Source organism: Python bivittatus, unplaced genomic scaffold (genome assembly GCF_059951505.1).
Source record: "Python bivittatus isolate LINGU-HERP-01145 unplaced genomic scaffold, Pbiv_v1 ctg000530_np1212, whole genome shotgun sequence".
Lineage (NCBI taxonomy): Eukaryota > Metazoa > Chordata > Lepidosauria > Squamata > Pythonidae > Python > Python bivittatus.
The window spans coordinates 11,198,392-11,222,748 of record NW_028277085.1 but is presented as its reverse complement, the minus strand read 5'-3'; the positions used below and the strand labels follow the sequence as shown (position 1 = coordinate 11,222,748).

The 24,357-nt window shown below is 41.2% G+C and overlaps 1 protein-coding gene across 1 annotated transcript; it reads right to left on the bottom strand.

Moving 5' to 3' along the window:
* Positions 1-1,104: 1,104 nt before the first annotated feature.
* RHCG (Rh family C glycoprotein) lies at positions 1,105-24,357 on the bottom strand. The gene is made up of 11 exons (XM_088148187.1): positions 24,153-24,357; positions 17,420-17,606; positions 16,153-16,303; positions 13,174-13,321; positions 12,147-12,313; positions 11,391-11,528; positions 11,087-11,223; positions 10,639-10,763; positions 8,101-8,174; positions 4,292-4,385; positions 1,105-3,575 (listed from the first exon to the last, which is right to left on the bottom strand). The coding sequence occupies exons 1-10, from the start codon at positions 24,355-24,357 to the stop codon at positions 4,314-4,316; spliced, it is 1,404 nt and encodes a 467-aa protein (XP_088004313.1). The 3' UTR covers positions 1,105-3,575; positions 4,292-4,313.

The following is a 24,357-nucleotide window of genomic DNA, read 5'->3' as shown; positions in this document are numbered from 1 at the left end:
GTGTGTGTGTGTGTGTGTGTGTAAAAAAAACCCTACAGGTTCCAAAGCAGGTGAGCAGGTTCCAAAGCAAGAGGCAACCAGGAATGCATGAACCCTTCAGTATCTGATTTTCTACCCTCGACTGCCACTTCTGCACCACCCTTGATAAGGAACCTGGGAGAAAAAGAATTAGCTGCTGACCAGGACTTCTGGCTGTTGTTTCTGCTTGCTCTCTTTCTCTCTCTCTCTCTCTCTCTCTCTCTCTCTCTCTCTCTCTCTCCCCTCTTCTTTAAATCAAAGTGATGGCAGATCAAGCCAAGCCAAATCCTCACTTATCTTGACAGACGGATCTCCTTCATCCCACCTCCCCTTTGTTGCTTTCCACTCCCTCCTCATTTTCACAATGCCAACAGGCCAATTAGAACAGTGTCTCATGTGCTTCCATCTTTGCCGACAGTTAATTAAGATGCTGCTGCTGGCAGCTGCTGACACATTCCAGGAACATGTGATAAAGAGAGACAGGTTTGGGGCGGGGGTGCCCGGGCCCCTCTTTCTCCAGCATAGAAAATGAGGGTGTTGTATCCCAAGGGGACACAAATGGCTTACATCCAACTCCTTCCTCGGGTGTGAGAATATAAGCAGACACAGTTGAGGGCGGCCCCTCCTTTTAAGAAAAAAAAGAAAAGAAAGAAATGGGAGCTTCTCTTCTCTCTCCCCTTGCTTCAATATCCAGTTCTTTTAAAATGTGCAAGCAGACCCCAATATGGGGGGAAATTGGGGGCCCTTCCTCGGGAAAGTACGTGCAATTCAGAAACATTAAGCCACCAGCATCGCTTGGAATGTTAATGTTTGGATTGCTGAAAATGGGCTTTACAAAGGATGGTGGCTGGGTTCAGACACTCTGCTAAGCAAACAATGATGGTCTATAAATTGCAGCATTTCATTTCCCACCATCCACAAAAACCCAAACAAGCTTCTTTATTACACAGCACAACGTTGGGATCCTATTGTTAAGTTATGTACTGTGGCCATTGTCCAATGAAGAAGTGGGAGATAAAGGATCAGTCTTTGCAGAGGATAAAACATGGCAAAACATGGGTCTTTTTTTTGTAAAAATGCCTTTACTTACAACATTTACAGATTCAGGAGAGCAGCATAGCAGGTTGTACAAATGCAGCCCCGAAGGCTTTGACTGATTTGGTGAAGCTGGTATTGCATTGGGTCAAGGTATTCATCAGACGGTGAACAACCACCCAAGATCTGTAGCAAGACTTAGGTGGATATTCTCCCATGCAGATGAAAGAGAATCTTTTTGGGGGAACCCTTTCAGGGCTTCTTGACTTTTTCCCCCCCCCTGAAGAATCTGGAATCATCTACAAATTCAACCATTGCTACGCATTGCTAGGTCATTTTGGAACAACTTTATTAAAAAGTTCCAGTTCCCATACAGACCTTGGGGATAACCTCATTTCTGTCAGCCCTCTTTTGCAAAACTCTCATTGTATTCATTCTCTCTTTCTTAGTCACATCTATAAAAGGAATGCTCTTATGCCTTGATTGCTAGGTTTACTCTCAGGATTCCTTGATGAAGATGTTGAATAAAAGCATCCAGGTAAACAATGGATCAGGTTGACTCCTTACAGAACTCTAAAAAATTGGGGAGGTGAGACTTGCCTGTACAGAAAGCATGCTCATTCTTCTATATGCCTAGTAATTCTATCTTTCATAATGCTTTCCACCAATTTACCCAGAATAGATGTTAATGCAGAGGAAGCTGTAATTTCTAGATTCCTTTGCCTCCCTTCCTCAACTATTTTTTTTTGGAAAACTAGTATCCAGTCCTTTAAAAAAGCAGCCAATTTTAGGGAAAGCTATACGCTTTTGATAAAAGGTCAGCAATTTCAGGGTTTTTTTTCTCTTCGACTTCCTTATTATTAGTTTGCATTCCTTTTGTCAGAGTTCATATTTTAAAAATCTCTTCATTTGAATGATAATACTTTCGCCTTCTCAAGTTTCCTTGATTCTGCTGGTTAACCATGCACTTGAAATCCTGTATGTACATTTTCTATTGTGGTTTAAAATAACTTGAAAATGTCATGGAGAAGACCACCTTTCAACACTGCCTTTCAACTCACTTTTAACAGATTCCCTCATTCTTTAGAAATTGGCCTTCCCTGGCAGATCTACATTTATAATTTACAGAAATGTGTTTATATTTTATTGACTATTTCATTATCAGCAAATTGACTATTTGTGATCAGTCCCGCAACACAACTCCCTGGACTATATTTAGGATTACATCCAGCACTGTCTCATCTGACCAAATGTTGTTAAATGACTTAAGTGATCTAACATTTCAAGTATTTCGTGTGATTAGAACATGTTTTTATCTGATCTCTGTGAATGTCATTACCATGACTGTTTCTCTTTGGAGGCCTCCCTGATTCCATTCTCCAATTTATGAACCACTGCAATGAGCAAATAAAAGCCTACCTATTTTGATGCTCTCAAAATATCAAGTCATCCCAAATGGTCCCTCTGTGGGCCCAGAAGACCTGTAGCCAAGTTATTTTAGACCCTCATCCCTGACATTGGTTATTCAAAAAGGGATCCAGAATAATATAGGAACAAAATATGTGATATAACCCACAACAGATTAAAACAGTGTTGTTACGGATTATGTCCTCAGACCTGTTTGCTTTTTAATCTAGCCAGCATTAAGTCCTTTAAAGAGTCACTGATTTCAGTGAGGCCTATTAAAGCACATCTTTTGGTGTTCATGGTCCAAGGGCATATCACAGATCTTTCAGCATGCTGCACACATATTGCTATTCTCAGTTTTTTACCATTCACTGTTTGGGGCATAATGGTACTCCTACACAGGCTGGCCCTAAACTGACATCTTTTTGTGTTGGTTTGGAAACGGCAATTTCCAGACAACTTCCTTCAGTGCAGAAAATTGAGATTCCCCCACCCCAATCTAAAGTGTTTGGCAAAATGCATTCATTCTTGAATGCAACCTTTAGAAGACTTACGTGTCTCCTAAGTTTCTAGCCATAATATTGCAGCTCAGAATGTTCAGGAGACAAAGATGGGACTGAAGGTCCTTTTTTCTCTTTAGTTGGAAAAACATCTCATAAGAAAAAGAAGAAGGGAGATTTGGGATGATTGTTGAGGAGGTGCTGGGGCAGGCCAGAGAAACCAACCGTTCTTTAGGAAGATGTTTCAGCGCAAGACAACAAGGAAGCCTGAAGCTTTTTCGATGGTCCTTATGAGCCCAAAGCTTGAATTTGGCTTGAGAATCCTTTGCTCCCTCTCTTACTATGCTGTAATCTAAATGGCCTGTGGTCCGGGGTGCACTAAGGGGATTGCTTCAAAGGGGCGGGAGAGGAGGAAAAGGAGAATGAGACCATGGAAAGCTCAAAGCTCCCCTTTAAAGAAGTCTTTGTATCCATATGAAGGATGATATCACTGTTGCATTTGCCCCAAAACTTGGAACCTCTCTTTAGGAAGACCTAGAGTGTGTAAGAAGGCAGGGGAAAAACACAGTAAAAAAATAAAAACCAAGGGAATCCCAGATGCAGAGGTTGATTGCCCTACAAGAGAAAGAGAGAAATCCCATTACTAACTGTGTCAGCTGAAAACATATGTTATTGTCTTAGAGGACCCTTCTCCAGACTGGGAGCTGACAGGCAAATTTGTATTTCATAACCCGTAGCCAGCAATTCTCATGGTCAAAGTGGGTTGTTCTTCCCTTACTTTAGCAGTGAGGCCCCCAGAGCATGCAAATCTCTTCCTTGGCATGATCCTTTCTCTACCACACTGCAGATTCCCTGACCTTCTATGTTTCCACCAAATGCTGAGAGAAGGCTTTATAAAGAGATGCCTCCTATGGGAATTTTCCAGACTGGGAAGTGTGGGCAGCTAGGAAGGTTGCAGAGGGATGGAAAACATTTGAATGCCCTCTGAGAATAAGGCAGAAAAACCAAAGCCTTTTTCACCTGGTGGGTGGGTGGGTGGAGGGGCAATAAGACTGTGACACTGCAAGCTGGGTTTTGGCATTACAAAAAACAGCCAGCAACAAAAGAATATAAAGAAGGATGTCTGGAGCCTGCCTTAGGAATAAACAGCTCCCTTCCACTGGAAGCATATAAAAATCAGAACTTAGGCCCAGTTTTAAGAAGCAATGCAAGACGTTTGAGCACTAGTTTCATTTGGGCTTTAATGCCCTTGGAGAATCTGATCAGGTCTGAGCCCTGCTGTAAAGTTATAAAAGAAATCTGCTTGCCTATAAAAGGGTTGGCTATCTTACCCTTCGTCTGTTGATGTACAGGTTAAGGGGTAGTCACAGGCTTAGCGTTCGAGCCATGCATGCAGTACAGGTTGTCCTCTTCATCGCCAGGGACCTTTAGAAGGGTGACAGAATGCAGTGTGAAGTCAGAATCACCTCCTTTTTTAGGCCTCTTCCTGCATCAATTGCCTTTATGCATCCGAAGGGAGGGCACGATAGTCCAAGATGTATTGGACCACAGTTTCCATGACACACGGCTAGGTAGCTGAGAATGATGGGAATCGTAATCCAACACACCTGGAGGGCATCTATGTTGGGGAATTCTGGCATGCAACTAGCTCACCATATGGCAGGCAACAGTGCCATCTAGTGGCAGAGTATCTATCCTTAGATGATAGATAGATAGATAGATAGATAGATAGATAGATAGATAGATAGATAGATAGATAGATAGATAGATAGATAGATAGGCAGGCAGGCAGGCAGGCAGGCAGGCAGGCAGGCAGGCAGGCAGGCAGGCAGGCAGGCAGGCAGGCAGGCAGGCAGGCAGGCAGGCAGGCAGGCAGGCAGATACATACATACATACATACATACATACATACATACATACATACATACATGGATATTTCTCTCTTTCTGTCTCTCTCTCTCCCTGTATATCTATCTGGAATATATAATAGATGCTGTATTATTGCACATCCAGAATAACAACATTCAAGCACTTTGAAATACTAGGATATGAATTCTGTTCCAAAAACATAATAAAATGCACAATTAGAGAGCTGGCTTTGACCATATTGATCTCAGGATTGAGGCGGTCAATAAATCTCTCTCTCTCTCTCTTTCTCTTTCTCTCTCTCTCTCTCTCTCTCTCTCTCTCACACACACACACACACATGGAGAAGATGGAGCTCCAATACATTTGGCATTAAAATACAAGAGGGAGGAATCTTGTGGTATGTCCAAAGGGGTGATGAGGATAAACAGGTTTTCAGGTTAACATATCAAAGATATTCCTCTACCTGAACTAAGGGTCACAATTTTGATTTCATTTTTAGAAATTTGGGCTGGGTTTTACCTTTCTTACTATCCTGAAAGAGAGCCAATGTGGTGCAGAGGTGGAGTGGGGAGACCCAGGTTCTAGCTCAGCCATGGAAGCTCCTTAGGGGAGTTTGGGCCAATTGTGATCTCTCAGCCCAACCCACCTCACAGGGTTGTTGCTGTGGGAAACTAGGAGGAAGGGGCCTATGAATGCCACACTGAGGTCCTGAATGAAACATGGGGTATAACAATAATGAATTATGGGGGTGGAGCTGGCGTCGCGGCGATACAGCGGGCAATCCTGGGCTCCCAGGATCGCAACCGATATCTCCCCCCCCGGATGGTCCCGATGGACCTAAGCCGTCCTGTAGAGACGGTGATTGCAAAGGGCGCGTCCTGCGGATCTCAGGGACACTGCAAGTCCCAGATTGATCCCAGGAGAAGCTCTTGAAGCCGTCGGAGGAGAGGCAGCTATTTAATGACTGCGAAAGCCGGGACAGCTCCAAAGGAAGAAGAAGGAGAGGGGTGTCAACCGGGTGAGATGGACCTTTACTATTCAACTATTCTTAGAGAACACCTTAAGTAATTTAAAGAGATTTTTAAAAGTGAAGAAAAGTGGATTAAGCGGCGAGATTGAGCCTTATAAAAAAAAAGGGGAAAAAAATCTTTGTTTTTTAACTTTCCCTTTTTAGTGGAATTGACAAGATGTTTTTCTTTTAAAAAAATATATTTTTAACTGGACTGGCTTTTTCTTTTCAATACTCAATAATCTTTTATCTCAAGCTTCTTTTTTGATTAAGATTTTTTTTATTGTTAGAAGAAACCTATATTTTTTGTTTTGGAAATGGGGAAAGTGGAGCTAAGAGAAAGTAAATGAAAGAAAGTTGCACTGCCATCTAGAGGCTTGATATAGTGTTTTTCTTTTCATTGTGACGTATACTCAAGGACTTTGGGCTTTCTAAAAAGATAGTGGGATGTGCATGTTTGTACAGGTGCCATCCGAATAACTATAAATAAGAAAGGGGAGTTGAAAGCGATTTTGAAAATATTCAAGATGGAAAGTTTGAGTTAGTCACAAGAGCCTTGTTTAGTGGCAGTAGCTCTTCTTTCTGGTAGAAGCTTTGCTTTGCTCTCTATTCCCCCCCCCCCCAGTTGGACTTTTAAAGAGACCTAGCTTTTCCCCTCCTCTTCTTTTTTCTTTTTTTCTCTTTTTTTTTTCTCTTTCTCTTGGCAAGAACAAAGATAAAGAATCCTTTGACTTAATGAAGGTCTATACAAGGGGTTTGATAATAGACTATACGAGAAACACAATGCAGAAAAAGATTTATAAACTATCGAGGATGACTATAAAAAACTGGAAGAAGAGCTGCAGAAATTCCCGCAAGAAAAAAAAAAGACATCAAAGCTAAAATGGACTTAATTAAACATAAAACGGGATCAATGGAAAAGGAAGAAATAGCACAAGAAATTAGAAACACTAAACAGAACTATTTTGAGGCTTATAAACTGAGAATCAAAAAGGGTTAATCAACTGATAAATGAAGAGGGACAGACTTGTTCTTGGTAATGAGGGTGAGAAAAAGATTATACAAGTTTATAATGGAAAATTGTACTAAGAGAATACTTAAAAAGAAGAAGTAAAACAACATTGAAAGAAACTACTCCAGATGCCTAAAGAAAAAACGAGGGGAATACAACAATGATGGAACTGACAGAAGCTTTAAAAAGCAGAATGTTTGAAAGGACATTTATTATTGCTTTCTCTTATCCAATAATATAGAAAAAGGAATAAACAGTTAGATATTTTGGGATATTGAATGAAAAGGGTGAACTTAAAACTATGCAAGTGTTTGAATAAGGTATAAAACTGAGATATATAGTAAAGAATTGTATTTGATTCTAAATGTTTTAAGATATTAGACTAAAATTCATATATGGTTGGATATAGTAACATATAGATTTTAAACTAGAGATATTTTTGTTGAAACATGTAGTGAAGAATGAAGTATGTTTTGATAGTGGTTAGAACTGTAACTTTTAAGAATTGGAAGAATGAAAAAGTATCTATGCAGGAGGAAGTTATTGAAAATTATGGAATGTGCAGAGATGAGTTAAATTGATATTTGAAATTAGAGTAAGAAGATAAGCAATTTTATATGACACGGGATTTGTTTTATTAATGGTTAGATGAGAAAATATAGTAATGTAATGGATTAGGAAATTTTATAATAGAAATTTGATATTAATTATTATATATATATACATATATAATCGATGGATAAAAATGTATTACTAATCCTATAATGAAAGCTAAAATTTCTTGTAATAAATGATTTTATAGACTAGCTACAAATGATTAATAATTGATAATTGATAAGTATACAAGTATATTTTGAATAGATGATATGAGAATTTATATAAATGAGTGAAGATTCTGAAAGGGGCACCAACGATTTGGTAACTGGTTGACACACGGTATAAAATGGAAGATGTTTTTTTTTATGCCTTTGTATGTTCTTGTTTGTTTATGTATGTTTTGTGTTTGTTGTAAAGAATAAAAAATTTTATTAAAAAAAAAACAATAATGAATTATGAAAATCTCAAAGAATAAGCTTCTCAGTCAGAGGGTATCTGTTGCACTTCAAAACTGCTTCATGAGATACATATTCTTTTGCATTCAGTTAGACTTAATTCCAGGACCACTGAATAAATCATTGATACAGAATCCACAGAGGGAGCTTCTCCAACAATCTTGATTAATTTAATTAATCAAGGTCTAATCCACTTACTTCCCAGTAGACATTATCTTCAAAGCAGTTTTCATCTGTAGGGTCACCAAACAAGGGCAGTTTCAAAATGCCACCTTTGGGGAAGAAAATCAAGTGCTAAATTCACTTACAGTGCTTTTGTGGTTTTTAGAATTTTCTTTTTCAGCTGAGATTTATTTCTACTAACTGCGGCTCAGAACTAACCGCAGGTCTCTGAATTTGTGCCCAGGTTCACAAAACCTAAAATGGCTTGTTTAATTGAATGGACTGATTAACTGAACAAGCCAACCATCAGTTCTTGCAAGGTGCTAAGTAAACCCCATTAGAAGGGTTGGATTTACACACTGTAGGAGGAGAACCATGCCAGTCCATGGTGGCAAAAAATCAGGAGTCTGTTAGGACCTTTTCCAGTGAATGAGTTTGATTAAAAAACATAATCTTTCAAGAGCTGCAGCTCACCTCATAGGATGCCCAGAGTGATGAAGTAAGTTGCAGCTCATGAAAACTTCTGCCTTTCAATAAAATTCGTTTGTCAGAAAAAGTGCTACCAGATTCCTTCTGGATTCACATATGAAGTGAAACTGAAACCAAAACTACTACATTATGGCTTAAGGTGACACATGAAGCCCCATAGAAGAAAAAGCTGTTATTGTTCTAAAATGGTGGTGGAAAAGGTTCATTCTCCTCCTTTCATAAATGCATACAGATTTGAGGTTTTCTATGAGGTTTTCTAAACCACAAACCATGGTTTAGGCAACCTGTGGCCACAGGCCTGCATGCAGCTCTAGGTTTAATTCATGATGTCCTTGGCTTGATGTCAAAGGCCTTCCCAACCCCTCTGTTCTGAATCTTGCCAGTGGGACCTGTCCCTCCCTGGGATTCTTCTTCGTAGCTGTTAAAAGAAGAGAGATGAGGAAATATTGAAGAAGGGAAAGAAAGAAAGAAAGAAAGAAAGAAAGAAAGAAAGAAAGAAAGAAAGAAAGAAAGAAAGAAAGAAAGAAAGGCTGCTTTAACCCAGAAGAACTAATTGGCTCTTAGAGAGGAAAAGAAGAGTCCCCCCAGCAGTATCTATGACGGGTCATAACAGGCAAGATGTGGACTGGCATCATGGCACAAAGAAAAGGGACGAGGCTTGCATCTAGCTGCCATATGTGGCCTTTTGCCTGTTTTGAGTCCCCCCTGCAGATGCCACTGGGGTCCCCTTCCGTAGTTTAAATGGTTGTCCATAGGTGGCCATAAGTAGTCATGACAATGTAATGTGCCTCATATATCATCATTTGTGCAATGACATTATGACAATATTGTTGTTATTTCAAATTTATTATAACTGTCCGATATCAGTGGACCTATTTGCCCCCCATTGGATGTCCATGGGTCTGTCTGAACCAAGATTAAGAATATCTCTCTTGTCTATATTTACACAACATAAGCAAACTAATATTTTGTTAACTATGGTGAAAGTACAATTGTCTAGGTTTGTACAACACACTAAACCCAAAACAAGCAAACACGACTTACTGTGTTGCTATAAACCTAACGATGTCTTCTGTTTATCACAAGCTAATTGCAGATTGAGGTCTAGAACCACATATACAGAGAGACCTGCTCATTTTAGCCTGCTGTCTTTTGAGGAAATGTTCAGCCATCCTATCAGTCCCTAAATTGAACCAGATACAGTTCCAGGGTCTCTCTCCTTAATGGGCCATGAATTCAGCACCACACACACTTTTTTTGTTGTTTTGTAAATGAAGTCCCGTCCTCCCCTTCTAGTTTTTCCTTCCTTTTCAATTTTGCTTTTTCCCTTAGGAAAACAAGACGGAGGCTGAAGGATGGTGCAGGAAATAGGTGTGGAAGATGGGAATGGAGAGACATTTGTTTAGTGTGCATTTTGGAATCAAAGCACATGAAGTAAAATGCAGGCACCCTACAAATTTTGCGGTTTTCTGAAATTTGCAACGCAGTTTGTGGATCGTAATAGTAATACTGCAACTTAATATTAGGGGGCGGGGGAAGTCTGTATGAGAATGTATATATTAATGCAATTAATGTGCACAACATCGGGGGGATAGTTTTAAAACACTCTGTACTAAGGCAAAAATCACAAAAGAAAATCTTTAGGTTTGGAGAAACATCCAGCAAGATATACATAAGAATTCATGAGAACTAAAAAAAAATACCTCTTAAGTTTGACATCTGAAACTTGAAAGAGCTGCAGAACTGAGAACATGAAAGAAACACTTCCACATAATCCCAAGAAAACTGCATGAATGTTTCCAGGTAAGTCTACAAAAGTTGAGCTCAGATGGAAGGTGACTCTACTCTTCTATGATATTGAATGAAAGAAATGTCACCAACGATTTTTTTACTAAAGCTTAACATGCCAGAAGATGGCAGCAGGGAAGCACCAGAGGCAAAAAGACCGTAGCCACTTGGGTGGATCATGAAGAACTGGAGACAGGTGAATAAGTAGATATTCCACCTCCAGCTGGACACACTGAGAGAGAGGACTCTGTTAAGAAAAGCAGCTGTTCTACATCTGCATGAGGATCTTCCACTTACCCACAATGGCTCCCCCCACCAAGGCCATGGCCAATGACACTGCGATGCCAGCTGCTTGGAATCCCCCTTGGATGCTGGGTGTCCGATACATGTATTCTCCGGTGAAGTCAAATGTGTTGGTGAGCCTGTAAGAAGGAAGTGAAATGGGAAAGAGACAAACGTGAGGATTTTCCTCCATGCCGAGAAAAATTGTGGTCCCAAGTTCCTTTTGGTTCATCACCATCTGCCTCTCTTTTCCTCAAAGGGTGAGTTGCTCGCTGGCATTTCAAAGTTCTCCTAAAGGAGCGTGGATGCATCTTGCAGGTAAAAGCAAAACTCCTAGGGCTTAGGCACCGTGTAAACTGGGCAGTCCACGGTTCTGTCTCCTGCAGTTCTTTCTTTCTCTCCAAAGAAAAGGAAACCAAGCCAAATGGGTGGCACCCTCCAGAGATGTCCCAAAGCACCTCACCCTTTCTTCCCATATACTTCTTCTGTAGCAGCAGAAGCAGTGATGGCCCCGACGATGCCTCCAATTAAACCTGGCATTCCGTGAAGGTTGTGGATGCCACAGGTGTCTTGGATACGTAGCTTAGCATATAGGAAAGGCTAGAAGAAAGAAAAGAAGGACAAAACGTGTCTAATGAATGCTATAAAGAGGAATCTGCTACAACATATTGCAGTGAAAGGAAACAGCATTTCCACTTTCGCACTGTTTGGTCATACTATCAAGGTTCAGGAAAGCTTCGGTGCCAAGCATTCAGAAATACTCTTACTGTGATGAAGACGTATCCGATGGTTGTCACGATGCCACAGATAAAGCCCACAATGAGGGCACCATAGGGGGTCAGCATCATTTCAGCAGATGTTCCTACGGCCACCCCCCCAGCCAGGGTGGCATTTTGAATGTGGACCTAGACAAAGACACAGCTCTTTAAATCCCTGATTTTTTACTTTATTTATTTATTTATTTATTTTTGCTTAAGGGCCTTTTTCACATCTCACAGTCATTCCTGGATGCAACAACAGTTTTTTCAAACTGCAATTTCACTATGCCTAGCACCACGGGCTTTCTGACCCATTGTGGAGGAGAAGGAGAAGGAGAACTCTTTTGAATTTTTTTTTTTTAAATGTGTCTAAAAGAAATTTCAAAAGCCTCAACATTCATGAGATGTCCGTATCTTTGCCTGAAATCTTACCTAATTTCAGCATTTTGCCTGAAAATATTTTGGTATTCTCTCCTGAAATTTCTCAAGATTTCAGTGTTCTGTCCTGAACCTTTGTGAGAGAGGTGTTCTTGCCTGAGCAATCAGGTTGATATTTTATGATATTTTGGCCAGGAAAGTGCTGAAATCTCGTAAAAGGTGGTGTTCCTACAAGACTGGCTGTTTTTTAATGATTGATGGATTGATTGACAGGCAGGCAGGCAGGCAGGCAGGCAGACACACACACACCTGTGGCAGCGGTTCCATGAAACTTCATAAAAGATCAGAGAAAGCCATGACACCATTTCTTGACCTTACAGTACTCACCATATTCAACTTTCCTTTCTTTTGCAAGAGACTAGAGAAGGCCACAGAAGTGAGGACGCAAGCAGCAAGGGAACAGTAAGTGTTGATGGCAGCTCGGTGCTGTGCGTCCCCATGATTGGAAATGGCTGAGTTAAAGCTGGGCCAGTACATCCACAGAAACAGGGTCCCTGCAACGGAAAGGAATTGGCTTGCTATGAGGACAGACCAGGAGTTGCAGACAGCTCACTCTTCCGGATAAAGTATGAGGGATGAAAGTAAGCCCCTGAGAAGCTCTCCAGCCCACGTGGAGACAGGACAGGAAAAATAACTTACTAAGCAACTAGTCCCTATAATAGCATATCAACTGCTTTCTTCTACAGGAATAGTGTATGTCTGTATGCATTTTAAAAACATCTAAAATAGGGCCTCAAGGTTGTTATAGCAAAACCAGAAAACCAAGCTCTATAACCTTAATGGGATTTAAATGTTTGTGCCTCAATAAATGGATAGTTTAGAGCAGTTTGTGCTTCAATAAATGGATAGTTTAGAGCAATGTTTTTCAACCTTGGCAATTTTAAGCTGTATGGACTTCCACTCCCAGAATTCTCCAGCCATGCTCCAGCATGGCTGGCTGGAGAATTCTGGGAGTCGAAGTCCATACAGCTTAAAGTTGCCAAGGTTGAGAAACACTGGTTTAGAGACAGCTTGGTAGGAAACTTCTACATTCCTTTCAATTTGATCATAAGGGTCAAAAGATGTTTCAGGATTCCAAAACAATGACATGCCAAGCATATCTTTTCCTGCTTTCTGAGACGTGCTGAACATACAGCTTTGTGTAATATAGATTAAAGGCTCAAAGTCCACAATAGTTCGCTTTCAGAGCATTTTCTCCTTTAAGTATATCACTTGGGCTACCGAGAACAGAATTAAAGGTAGAGAAAAGGACCAGCCTTTTCACCAATAGCCCAAGCCTCTTTTCACTAATTCTGTCCACTATCTTCAAAAGTGAAGGCCCTCCCCTTTAACAGGGAGAGGAAGCACAACTCACCAATCATGGCAAAAAGATCTGAATGGTAAACAGATTCCTGCTTGTCTTTGGTCTGCTCAAGGTTGGGCCGGTACAAAATAGAGGTCACAGTTAGGCCAAAGTAAGCACCAAATGTATGAATAGTCATGGATCCACCAGCATCTTTCACCTGCAATGACAGATATGAAAGAGGTTGAAGCCTAGCCAGAAATGGTTGGTTTTTCTCTACAGAGAATCAACTCAACACAAATGAAACCTGAACTCAGCTGATTAACAGTCTCAGTAGAAGATTTGTGCCTTTGGGCATCTGAAAATTGTGTTTCTAGATCTTCATCCACACAATCTCTCTAACTTCCTTTACCTGCCCCAGAAATATGCTGGACTATAACTTCCATCACCGCTACCCACGCTGGCTGAGAGTGTAAGAAACTGGAGTCTTGAAAAAGAAGAAATAGCAGACCTTTTCATTTGGCTTAGTTGCAACTCTATGACTTGCACAACCCGTAGCAAAGACTGTAGAATCTGAGTTTGTGCTGGCCTTCCTCCCTCCTACTTCCTTTCCCTTTGATGGAATGTCTTTTAAATTGTAAGCCAGCAGGCAAGGACTATCTTATCTGAAAGCAACCCTGGGAGTCTTTCTGGCTAAACAATGAGATAAAAAAAACATTTTAAACAAACACATAAATGAAACATTGAAAAAAAATGCATGGAATTGCTACTTCCTAGAATGGAGTTGTATCCACTTAGGTCCTCAGTCTGGTTCTCTTACCTTTGGCTTTGAGAATATGGAAGAATAATTTTTGGATGTCATATTTATTGGACTTTTGTTTTCTCTTCAGCCTTACTGAGAGTAGAGAATGAACGGTATAAATTTAGGAAACGAGATGCCCTTTTACTTGCAACAAGGGCATGTTGAAATGAAGTCAAGGAGGTATCCTTCTGTTCCACAAGGCTGGCAAAATTATTTTAAACCTGCTTTTCTATTCAAACCCTCAAGTCACAATCTTATTCCATCCCCTTATCTGATGGTCAAGAGAACCTCTTCCTCTCAGGGGCTTTTATGTACATTCAGTCAAAGCGTGCCCTACTTGTGCAACCACATTCCAATCCCACCAGGGTTGAGTCCTGAATCTTGTGGATCCTGGGCAAGAGACCAGCAGTAGGCTCTGCTCCCTCCCTAATATGGCTGTCCTTTCACTTACATATGGGGGTGGGGGGTGGGCTGTAATGTAATACTCTCCCATTAAGTGCTTCCTTGACCAGCAACATGTTGTTCATCTCTGCTCTGGGTACTAAACAAGATAACTTATTATCTAGTGAAAACATAATAAAATACAAGATTATTACAATAAAAACAAATGCAAAGGAAAGAACACAACAGCCCCATCTGTTCCCTCAAAAATAGCAGGCATGCAATATCAAAACGTACTGCCAGAAGGAAAAGTGAAGGGTAGCAAATAAAGCAACAGCTCTTGATATTTTAAAAGCCTGAAAGAGCAGTCTTAATCCAAAACAAGTGAAAAGTCATATTGTGGATACCAGGCAAACTTCTCTTAGCAGGTTCTTTAAAAGCAGAAGAGCTATCGCCAAGAAAGCCCTCTCTCTTTTTGTCACCCCTCTTAAGTTGAGGAAAATTTGAAGTCTTAGCAAATACGTTTATGGTGTATATATAGTTGTGAGTTTTTCATTGGCTCCCTAGGAGTTTCACCAGGGTTTTTTGAGCAAATGTTGCTAAATTAACCTTCCCAATCTAGAGACCTCTAGATGCATTTGGACGGCAGAATTCCAAACTGCGTTGTTAGATATGCTGGTGGAGGATCCTGGGAATTGTTAACCAATGCATCTAGAGAGCACCTGCTTTGGGAAGGATGTGTTATAACAAGGGTGTAAAAAGCATAGCTAGTAGGCCACTTTGGCACCCGTTTTGCAGCTACTAAAGATCGTGAGTAGACAGGCTAATATAGTGGTACCTTGGGTTACGAATGCCTCTGCTTACGAACTTTTCGGGTTGCGACCAGCTCCGGCCGCAAAAATTTACCTCGGTTTGCGAACTCCGCCTCAGGGTACGAACCGGATCCGCGGCCATTTTCCGCCCGTGCCACGTGGTCTGCGGCCATTTTCCGCCCATGCCACGTGGTCCACGGCCATTTTTCCACCCGTGCCGTGCAGTCCGTGGCCGTTTTTCCGCCCTTGACGCGTGGTCCGCGGATGCCGGAACGGATTAACGGTAATTACATTGAACCTTATGGGAAAATTTGCTTCAGGTTGTGAACAAATCGGGTTGCGACCAGAGTCACAGAACAGATTAAATTCGTAACCCGAGGTACCACTGTATTTGGATTGTGGTTGAAGGTTATTTAGGAAGCAAGGTAGAGAGCAGTCTTGCAGAAATTTAAGACACCCATTTCACCCCTTAGAAATTATGAATTCCTTCCCCTGTTCGACCTTGGCCTCACCTACCTTTGGAGTATACTTCTTGTCTAGTTTTAGGCTTTGCTCCTTCAATTGTAAGAATAGACCTCCAAGGCCACAAAACCTCTGATAAATAGGTTTATTGTAGAAAGACGAATGAAGCCATTACAAAAAATTTCGAGTGACAGCATGCATCAAATGCAAGACATATCAAAATTGGAGTTCCAATTTTGAGCCACTTCCTCCTGCCTATGTGTTATAATGAGCTAGGAGATAATCTCTTAGGACAGGAGAGATGGTTTCACCCATCTCTTGTTTGGGTAACAGACCGATCTGGTATCAGGATGTTTGCTTAGTGTGAGAAATGGCTCTCACACCCAGCCATACAAAGCTTAGGGTGGCCTTTGAGCTGAAGGAAGCTAGTCATACCTGACCTAAAGCTTAAACCACTGTCCTCTTTGTCTTGCCTACTGCACAGAGTTGTTAAGAATGCTACGTAATAACCAAAAACACAAGGCAATTTTGTCACGTGGAAGTTAAGAAATAGAAGAATCTCTGAATTTTTGGAACCAAGGTGAATAGCCTTACATGAAGCAGGTCAAGCAGGATATATTCATTGACGGAGAAGAGGGTCACTTGAAACAGTGTCATAACGAGCAGCTGCACAGGGCTGACTTTGCCCAAAATGGCACCAAAGGCGATACAAACAGAACCCACGCAGAAATCTGCATTAATCAGGCTGAGAGGAGAAGGAAGAGATGAAGGAGTCAGAGAAGGCTACTGAAGCAACACAACAATGAGTGTCTTGGAACTGTAGTTGATCACATGAGCCAGCAGTGAGACATGGCTACAAATATGACAAACACAATTGGATAGATAGATTGATTGATTATGTACCATCAGGTCGTTATTGACACTTGGTGACCACATAGGTAGGTTTTCTCCACAATGATCTGACCCTAAGTTGGTCTTTGAGGTCTTCCAATTAGGCTGCATCAATAGAAGCTGAATTTCCAAATCATGGGAAGCCACGGTTCTTTTCTTTGCTTGAGCACTACACTGTAAGTATTCAAGCAATTGGGAAAGGTTCATATTAGAGCAATGAGAATTGAAGAATGGATTTGCTTAGCCTTGAGATGACTGACAAGGGATATAATAGCACTCTTCCAATCTGTCCCTAAGTGTCACACAATAGCTTTGACCTGATATACATTTTCTATCATCCATTGTGCAGAATTTACAATAATGGTCTTAGCTTGCAGTAGGGTAGGGCAGCATGAGCTTGCAGCCCCCAATATCCCTTCAGGTATATCTCTTGGAACCCACCACTTTCCTTGTTCCACTGACTATTTTCTATTTAAAAAAAATTAAACAGAAATCTGGCATGCTGTAAAGTAAAACACCAGCCTCTGGTATCTTATCTGTTGGCAGGAATTCCCTTTGGACCACAAGGTCCTCTAGGGATGGTAGAGAACATCCTGAAAGTCTACCTCACCATTGCTAACATATACACCATGGCAGCCATTTTGTGAGTGCACTCAGTATATTCACTCTAAATTCCAACATATTCACATGTGCACTTGGTCCAAAATTCCAAGCGTGCCTCAGACTAAATGGAGTGTCTCAGAGGATGCTTCCATATTCTCTCTAAATCCTACTTTTGGATGTCCGGAACATTTATTTCTGACTCCATAAAAGATAAGAGAGTCCATCTTATCTCTCACCCAATGTCCATCTTTGCATTCCAAAGCCACAAATTTAATCTATTTTCATCACTGTATCATGCTAGTCTTGTGTCCTGCTACCCAGAAATTCTTTCTTTCTTTTTTTCCCATGTCCAAGCATGCCATCTTACCTTTCTACTCCAATGAGTATCTTCCCATGCTCAAAGGTATGAAACCAGCCTTGCATCAGGAGAGCCCACTGGATCCCAAAGGCAGCAAGGAGAAAGTTGAAGCCAACAGCTCCAAAGCCATAGCGTTGAAGAAAGGTCATGAGGAAGCCAAAACCCACAAAAATCATCACATGGACATCTTGGAAAGCTGCAATAAAGAAAGATACTCCATTATGTGGACTGTCACCCGCATCCTTATTCCACACCTACCTGCATGTCTAGCAACTTCCTCACTCAACTAGTTTACACACAACTGTTCCTCACTTAAGGTCTACAACATTCAGTTTATGTCAGAACAGTACATACCATAAGCATCTTCCCTGGAATCCATCACAGCACTGCCTACAATACAGATGTTCTGTAGCGGATGCTTCAAGCATATTGTGGGAGATAAAGCAGGGTGAACAAAGTTCCTTAAAAGTTGAAAGATTCTGAGAAACACTGCTTGAGTGCAAAGGTAAAGTGTTTTCTCTTATTCCTGAGCAACCACAATTAATTTTGAATTAATAGGCAAATGCTTCTAAAGAAGATTATCTCCTAGAATTTCATGCTGGTAGATACAGTGGCTAGAATTAATTGCATGCCCAAGTTTTGACAAGTCAGGATTCCTCAAAGGGCAAGACTAGTTGCACACAGGAGATTTGGGTTCAGATGCTGGTCAGCCATGATATTTATTGGTTGATCTTTGAACTGTCTTTCATTTCCCTCAACCTACCTCACAGGATTGCTTGAAGTGCATGCGTATCAGTTCCATATAACTTGCCTTGACTTTAGAAGGAAGGTATGAGTCAAGCTATGTTCGTGCAGTAGGTTTAACCAGGTCAACTAAAGATTTCCAGAAGAGTCATTCACACAACATGATAAGCTTGGTTAATGTTAAACTTACTTAGTATTTTTGTGACTTAGCAGTTGTATGAAGCCAGCCCATTTGATTAGTTTATGGTTTAATGCATTGTGACACTCCACAAAAAAAGTGAATGCAGCAACCAGAGTAAATTTGTTGTGTGAACACAGTCAATATTGGCCTAACCGCTAATGAAAAAAAAATGTTGCTGCTGTCTTTTTTTGGTCAAAAACTTCAAAATCTAATAGTGATCTCCTGGAATTTGCTCTATGCAGGGGATACGATTAATAGCAATTTTCACCCTATACCCCAGGCAGTGGGATGGGATACACTTTATCTACAGGACAAAGCAGCTTCACAGATCTTTAACCAACTTTGCTGCTCATCATATTTTCAAAACAGAAATCTGCTTCTGTGCTATAAAATAAAACTTGGCAATTATTGGTGGTCCAGGAGATGCCAAAGGCAAGTGAACAAGTTGAAGATGGGGTTGTGTTTCTTCCATCACTGGCTTGGGATCCACCCCCTCCCCCACCTCCACATGCAACTTCAACTTCCCCCACCCACCTAGGTCTCCCCCCACCTATGCCCTTTTGGCTGCCCTGCGCTCCACTGCCTCTGCCGGCCTGCTGGCCTTGCCAGCCTGCTGCCCCAGTTGACCTTCACCATCTTCTTCCTCCCGCTGCTGACAAGGTGTGCCCAGCCTAGCCATTTGTAAGACAGCTGCTGGCCATGAGGCATTCTTCCCAAGGCCGTGTGTGCCCTTGTCCAGATCGCAGGGTGGCAGGGCCAGCGGAGCACAGGGCAGTCAAAAGGGCAGAGTTGGGTGAGAGATAGGCAAGTAGGGACAGCTGAAGAGGAGGCAGTCCCTTATATTACTGAGGCTCGGGGCTGGGAGGGACCAAACCGGGAATGGCTTGGATCTGGGTGGGTCCTCGCCTAACAACCAGTGGGATTCGCTTAATGACAGAAATGGAGACTGCCAGAATTGCCACTGCTAAGTGATCAGGTTTATGACAGCAACACTTAGCGACAGAAATTCCAGTCCCAAATACCGTTGTTAACTGTGGACTACCTATAATTATAAGGTACTGGTGAACGTCTGTACCATCTTGTCTCTGGCAGTCTGCAGCCTCCATGGCACCCCACATTTCAATTCCATCCCCATGAAAGGTGTTGCAAGGAAATTCCTCCCATGTGATTTTTTCAGACCAGGAAGGAGAGATGGCCAGAAACATTGCAGAGCCATGGAAAACACCTCATGTATCAGCCCTTCAAGACAGACAAGGAGCAAAGAACCCATCGCTTTACTCACATTCCAACAATAAAGGGAGGTATTGTGACATTATTAGCTAAAATGCACAGGGATGCCCCAAATCCCCAGGGATTTGGGGCATCCCTGTGCATTTTAGCTAATAATTCAGTCACAGCTGAATTGCAGTCACAGATCGAAACAAACCCATATCTGCTGAACATGTATTCAGACTACAAAATCAAATTATTGGTTATCAGAAACCTTTGGAGGCCAAATGCCAATTTCTCTGAGATTGACTAGTGGATCCAAAACTAGCTCCCGCTAGCCAAACAACAAATTCTTAAAAGGTTCTCAGGAACACTCTGACATTTCTACTTCCTTATCCCATCAGCCTCTGGATCACCACCACCACCACATTTTAAATACTTTTCAGAGTAGATGATATGGGAGCTTTCACTGATCTCTCTCTCATCTGGGTATCAAAAAAAAAAATTGTTTGATTAACGATAGAGCAACTGTCTTCAGATAAAACAATTTCTCCACTATCAAGGAAAATGTTGTAACTTGTGAAGCTTCAGCAAATTATGACCAGCAGCATTCTGAGTAATTCTCCTGTTTTTCCTTTTCTTTCTTTATCTTTTGTTATAAAGCATCAGTGAGGAAAAAAGGTCATTCCGTTTCTGGATTCCATCCATGCCTGGTTTACTCATTCTGACAAATTACATTTTCTTTCAGAGAAAGAGAGCATGCACAATACTTTATCATTTCATGGAAAAGCCAGCCCAATCAGTAGATGCAAGTAAAGAAGACTAAATTTTATCTCTCAACACAAAGGAAGTGGACATTTGGCATCTGATATTCAATCTTATCAAATATATTGTTCCCCCACATACTCATCTATCATTTTCTCTAGTTTTCTTACTGTGAAAACTTTCTAGTTTCTCCCTCCTTTTGTTTTTATCTGGTGAAGAACCTACATGTTTTGTCGAAGGATGGAAATGGAGGCCAGTTATATCTGGATTTTATACTTACAGAATTAGTAATCAATTATTACTTATTGCAGATACAATCAAGAAAGTATTACAGCCATAGCAAAACTTCTATAACTTTCTCTTTCTTTTTCTTCCTTCCTTCCTTCCTTCCTTCCTTCCTTCCTTCCTTCCTTCCTTCCTTCCTTCCTTCCTTCCTTCCTTCCTTCCTTCCTTCCTTCCTTCCTTCCTTCCTCTTGCCTGGCAAAGAGTTCTGCTGAACTCAAAAGCTTGCGCAGAGTTCTGTGACCTCTGATTTGACACAGTAAATACATTACCCTAATCTGGAAGTTGATTTTCATATGTGGACTCACTAAGAAAGAAGAGGATTTAGGCTGAAACACCATTGCTGTTATCTGAAAGAAGTTTAATGATTAAACCCTTCCCTGGCTTAATCCAGGATGGTGATTAGTGTGAAACCGGGCAGCTTAAAGCTCTCCAGGGACTGACGGAACTAGCCGATTCTCATCAAAAACCCGTGCTTAATGAAGTGAGGTGTTCTGTTTATGAAATCTAAGTGGGAAATGGGTAATTTCCTCTAAGTGCATTAAGACTGCGACTTGGTTAATAATGAAGTATCAAACTTCATGAAGACTCTGGAATGGGAGGCAGTTCCTGAAACAAGCCATATTGTGTCAATACTGCCCGTAACAAAGGAGACCCCTTTCACCACAGGTCCCATAATTCCCAGCTAGCATGACATTGGAGCAAAGATTGCTGTTCATTTGGTAGATCTATGTTTGAAGCTGATTATCATGAATGCTAATTATTCCATAAATCTGCTTTGAGCAATTCCAGTATTTGAAGGAGTCTTCTGTGCTGCTTCTAGTTACGACAGTTAAATAACTTTTATTCCTAATTGTATTCTTGATATCTCTCTCTTAAGTATTAAAGTGATTAGTTATCACCATATTATTACTGGTAATCAGCAAAGGTGTTTCTTTAATTGTTGATGCAATGAGAGATCTTGTTGCATTGAGGATAACCAAGGCTGTCTAAATGTGACAACTTATCTACATTTGCTTGAGAGGAATCCACAGGTGACTTAATTCTGATTAAATATGCATTGTGAGCAGTCTAAGAAACAAAGTCTGCTGATCTGGGGTTTTTTTATTGGTCTGTTTTATGTGTTCATCAAGATACTTTTCACCCTTTCCCATATATTTATGCTTGTTGAAACATTCATTCTGATTAAGAGTGAATTAATCTTTGCACTAAAGTGTCACGATTTGTTTAGTATTCATGTGTTGCATGAACTCAACCATGGTGTTTTCAGGACTACAGTATGTTATCAAGTGTGTTATATGAGCACAATCAATCATGGCTGATTCAATGAACCATAGTTAGGGGAACCATGGCTTAGTGCAATATGAACAAGAGTCTGGATGAATTCAAGAGAGTTTGCTCTTTTCTTTAAGAGGTTTTTCATCAGCTTTGATAATAACATAAACACTGTTATTACTGGTGTCTTTGACCCTCCACCAAGAACTGTAGTTCAAAACACAACTGGCTAGAAGTTCTTGAAGCTGGGGGCCCAACCCTGGAGGGCTTCAGCTTCAGGAAGGCTGTATTACAGGCCTGGGAGATTAACAGCCTAAGGGACCACGGAACAAGCTTTTCTTGCCTCTGATGGTTAAGCCTCAGGGCCTCAGCAGAGGCATTGTGAGAGCAGAACTTGGGAGTTGTCTAGCCTCATCCCCTACCAGCAAAATGAGGAAAAGGCCTTGGCAAACGCAACTTCTCTGGCTTCCTATGAAGGATGCAATGATTTTATATTATTGCCTAAAGGAGTCTCCCATCAGTACATTCAGTGACCGCATGGACTTTTTTCTCTCTGTTGGAGATTCCTCTGAACATTGCTGCCCAAAATTGGCAGCCCAGTTTCTCCCTATTTTAAGGCAGGGACTATGTTAAAAATGTTAGTTTAAGTGGACGCCGAGTACATTTACTAAGTACACTACATAGACAAACCTACTTAGTGTAGCTATACCATAGGTAAAAGGCAAAGACAATCCTCTTTGAAAAGACACACAGAGAGGAAAGCAGTCCTGGTTACATGTGTGATGTGACTCTGCCTACTTTTTTTTTTTTTTTTTGGTGCCTTCAAATCAATGTTGACTCCTAGCAACTGCCTTGAACAAGTCCTTGCAAATTTCCTGGCAGATTTTTGGAACTGGTTTGCCATTGCCTCCTTCCTAGGGCTGAGAGAGAGGGACTGGCCCAAGGTCACCCAGCTGGCTTTTGTGCCTAAAGCGGGACTAGAACTCACCATCTCCCAGTTTCTAGCCTGGTGCCTTAACCATTACATCATACTGGTTCTCTCTACCTATTTTGGGACCTCCAATTCCCCCATCCCAACCACTTGCAAAGTGAAATCTTTGACCATCTCTGCAATATGGGGAGTTTGACACTCTACTAAAAAAAATATCCAGTGATCTGCTAGGAAAACCCCACCTGCTTTCTGCTTTCCAATCTCCTGCCTAAAAGTTCAGCCTCCTCGATTGACCTTAACATCCAGAAACATTCTCTGCTCAGAGCATGAATTTCCCTCTGGAGGAATCTATCTAAACCAGTGTTTCTCAACCTCAGCAACTTTAAGATGTGTGGACATCAGCTCATGCATGCTGGTTGGGGAATTCTAGGAGTTGAAGTCCACCCATCTTAAAGATGCTGAGGTTGAGAAACTTGCCCAATTTCCAAGTTGATCTACAATGGAAGTTGGTTGCCCACTGAAAAAGCAGAAGTTATTTTACAACAAAAATCAATCAGATCATTAACCACCTCTTAAATGTCCTGCTCTGTGTGAAGATTCCTTTATGAAAGGCTGCATTGCAATTGTGGTTTCAGAATGTCTTGATTCACTTTTCTATTATTCCCTCCAGCCAAAACACTAACCCTACCTAAACACAGATGACATGGGATTTTTCAGATCAGAACTTTTAGGGTAGACATCCAGAACCTCACTCAGGAAATGAGGGATGGCAGGAACTCCAAACATAGGCTTGTCTCATATAGATCGTGAAGAAATACATATTGCCATCTAAAACAGGGAGAAGCCGTGTTAGATGTTCGAAGTAAGTGAAACAATCCATCTCTAGTTTCAGGGTGATATGTTTCTTCCCCAACTCTTGGGTGCACCTCCAAAATCTTCAAATGGTCACTTTTAATGTGACAGGAGAGAGGAAATTGTTTTTTTTTAATTAATGGAAATAAATGATATGAATTATATTTGATTTGGCTTCAATGTACCTGCAAGCAAAGAGAAATCAAATTAAAGCTTTTGCTGTGGTCACAGCCCAGATGCACAACCCAGGAAAAGTTGCGCAGCCCAATCAAGCAAAGAAGGTCCCTGCACAGCCATAAAGTCCAGACTCAGCACTCTGTGCCTGACCACGCTACTACAGATTATGGCATTAATCTGGAGCTCCCGGCCGAATCTATCCAGCATTATGATTCTCAAGACTGTGTGCAAGTACGCCCTTCTGCCATTCAGAAGGAAAAGCACTACACCAGAGGTGTAACGAATAAACAAAAGTCTGGATCACTGCCTGGTATAATTATACTCACAGGGGTATCTGAAGTAGAATTCATTCTCCACATCAGAGATGTTCCTTTGGTGTTTTTCCTTCTCCCAATCAGCCACATTAGCCTCAGGGCTGAAGCGTACAAAAATGCCAAAAAGGACAATCATGGCCACCTCCCAGAGGAGGCAAACCAAAGGTAGGCGCCAGTGCATATCAGTATTCTTCGCCATCAAGCTAGGGCGCACCAT

Coding starts and splice junctions, on each gene's coding strand:
- RHCG (XM_088148187.1), bottom strand. CDS start 24,357: ATGGTGCGCCCTAGCTTGATGGCGAAGAATACTGATATGCACTGGCGC. Junction 13,322..16,152: donor TCCTGCTTGACCTGCTTCAT/GTAAGGCTATTC, acceptor CTGTCATTGCAG/GTGAAAGATGCTGGTGGATC. Junction 11,224..11,390: donor TCGGATACGTCTTCATCACA/GTAAGAGTATTT, acceptor TCTTTCTTCTAG/CCTTTCCTATATGCTAAGCT.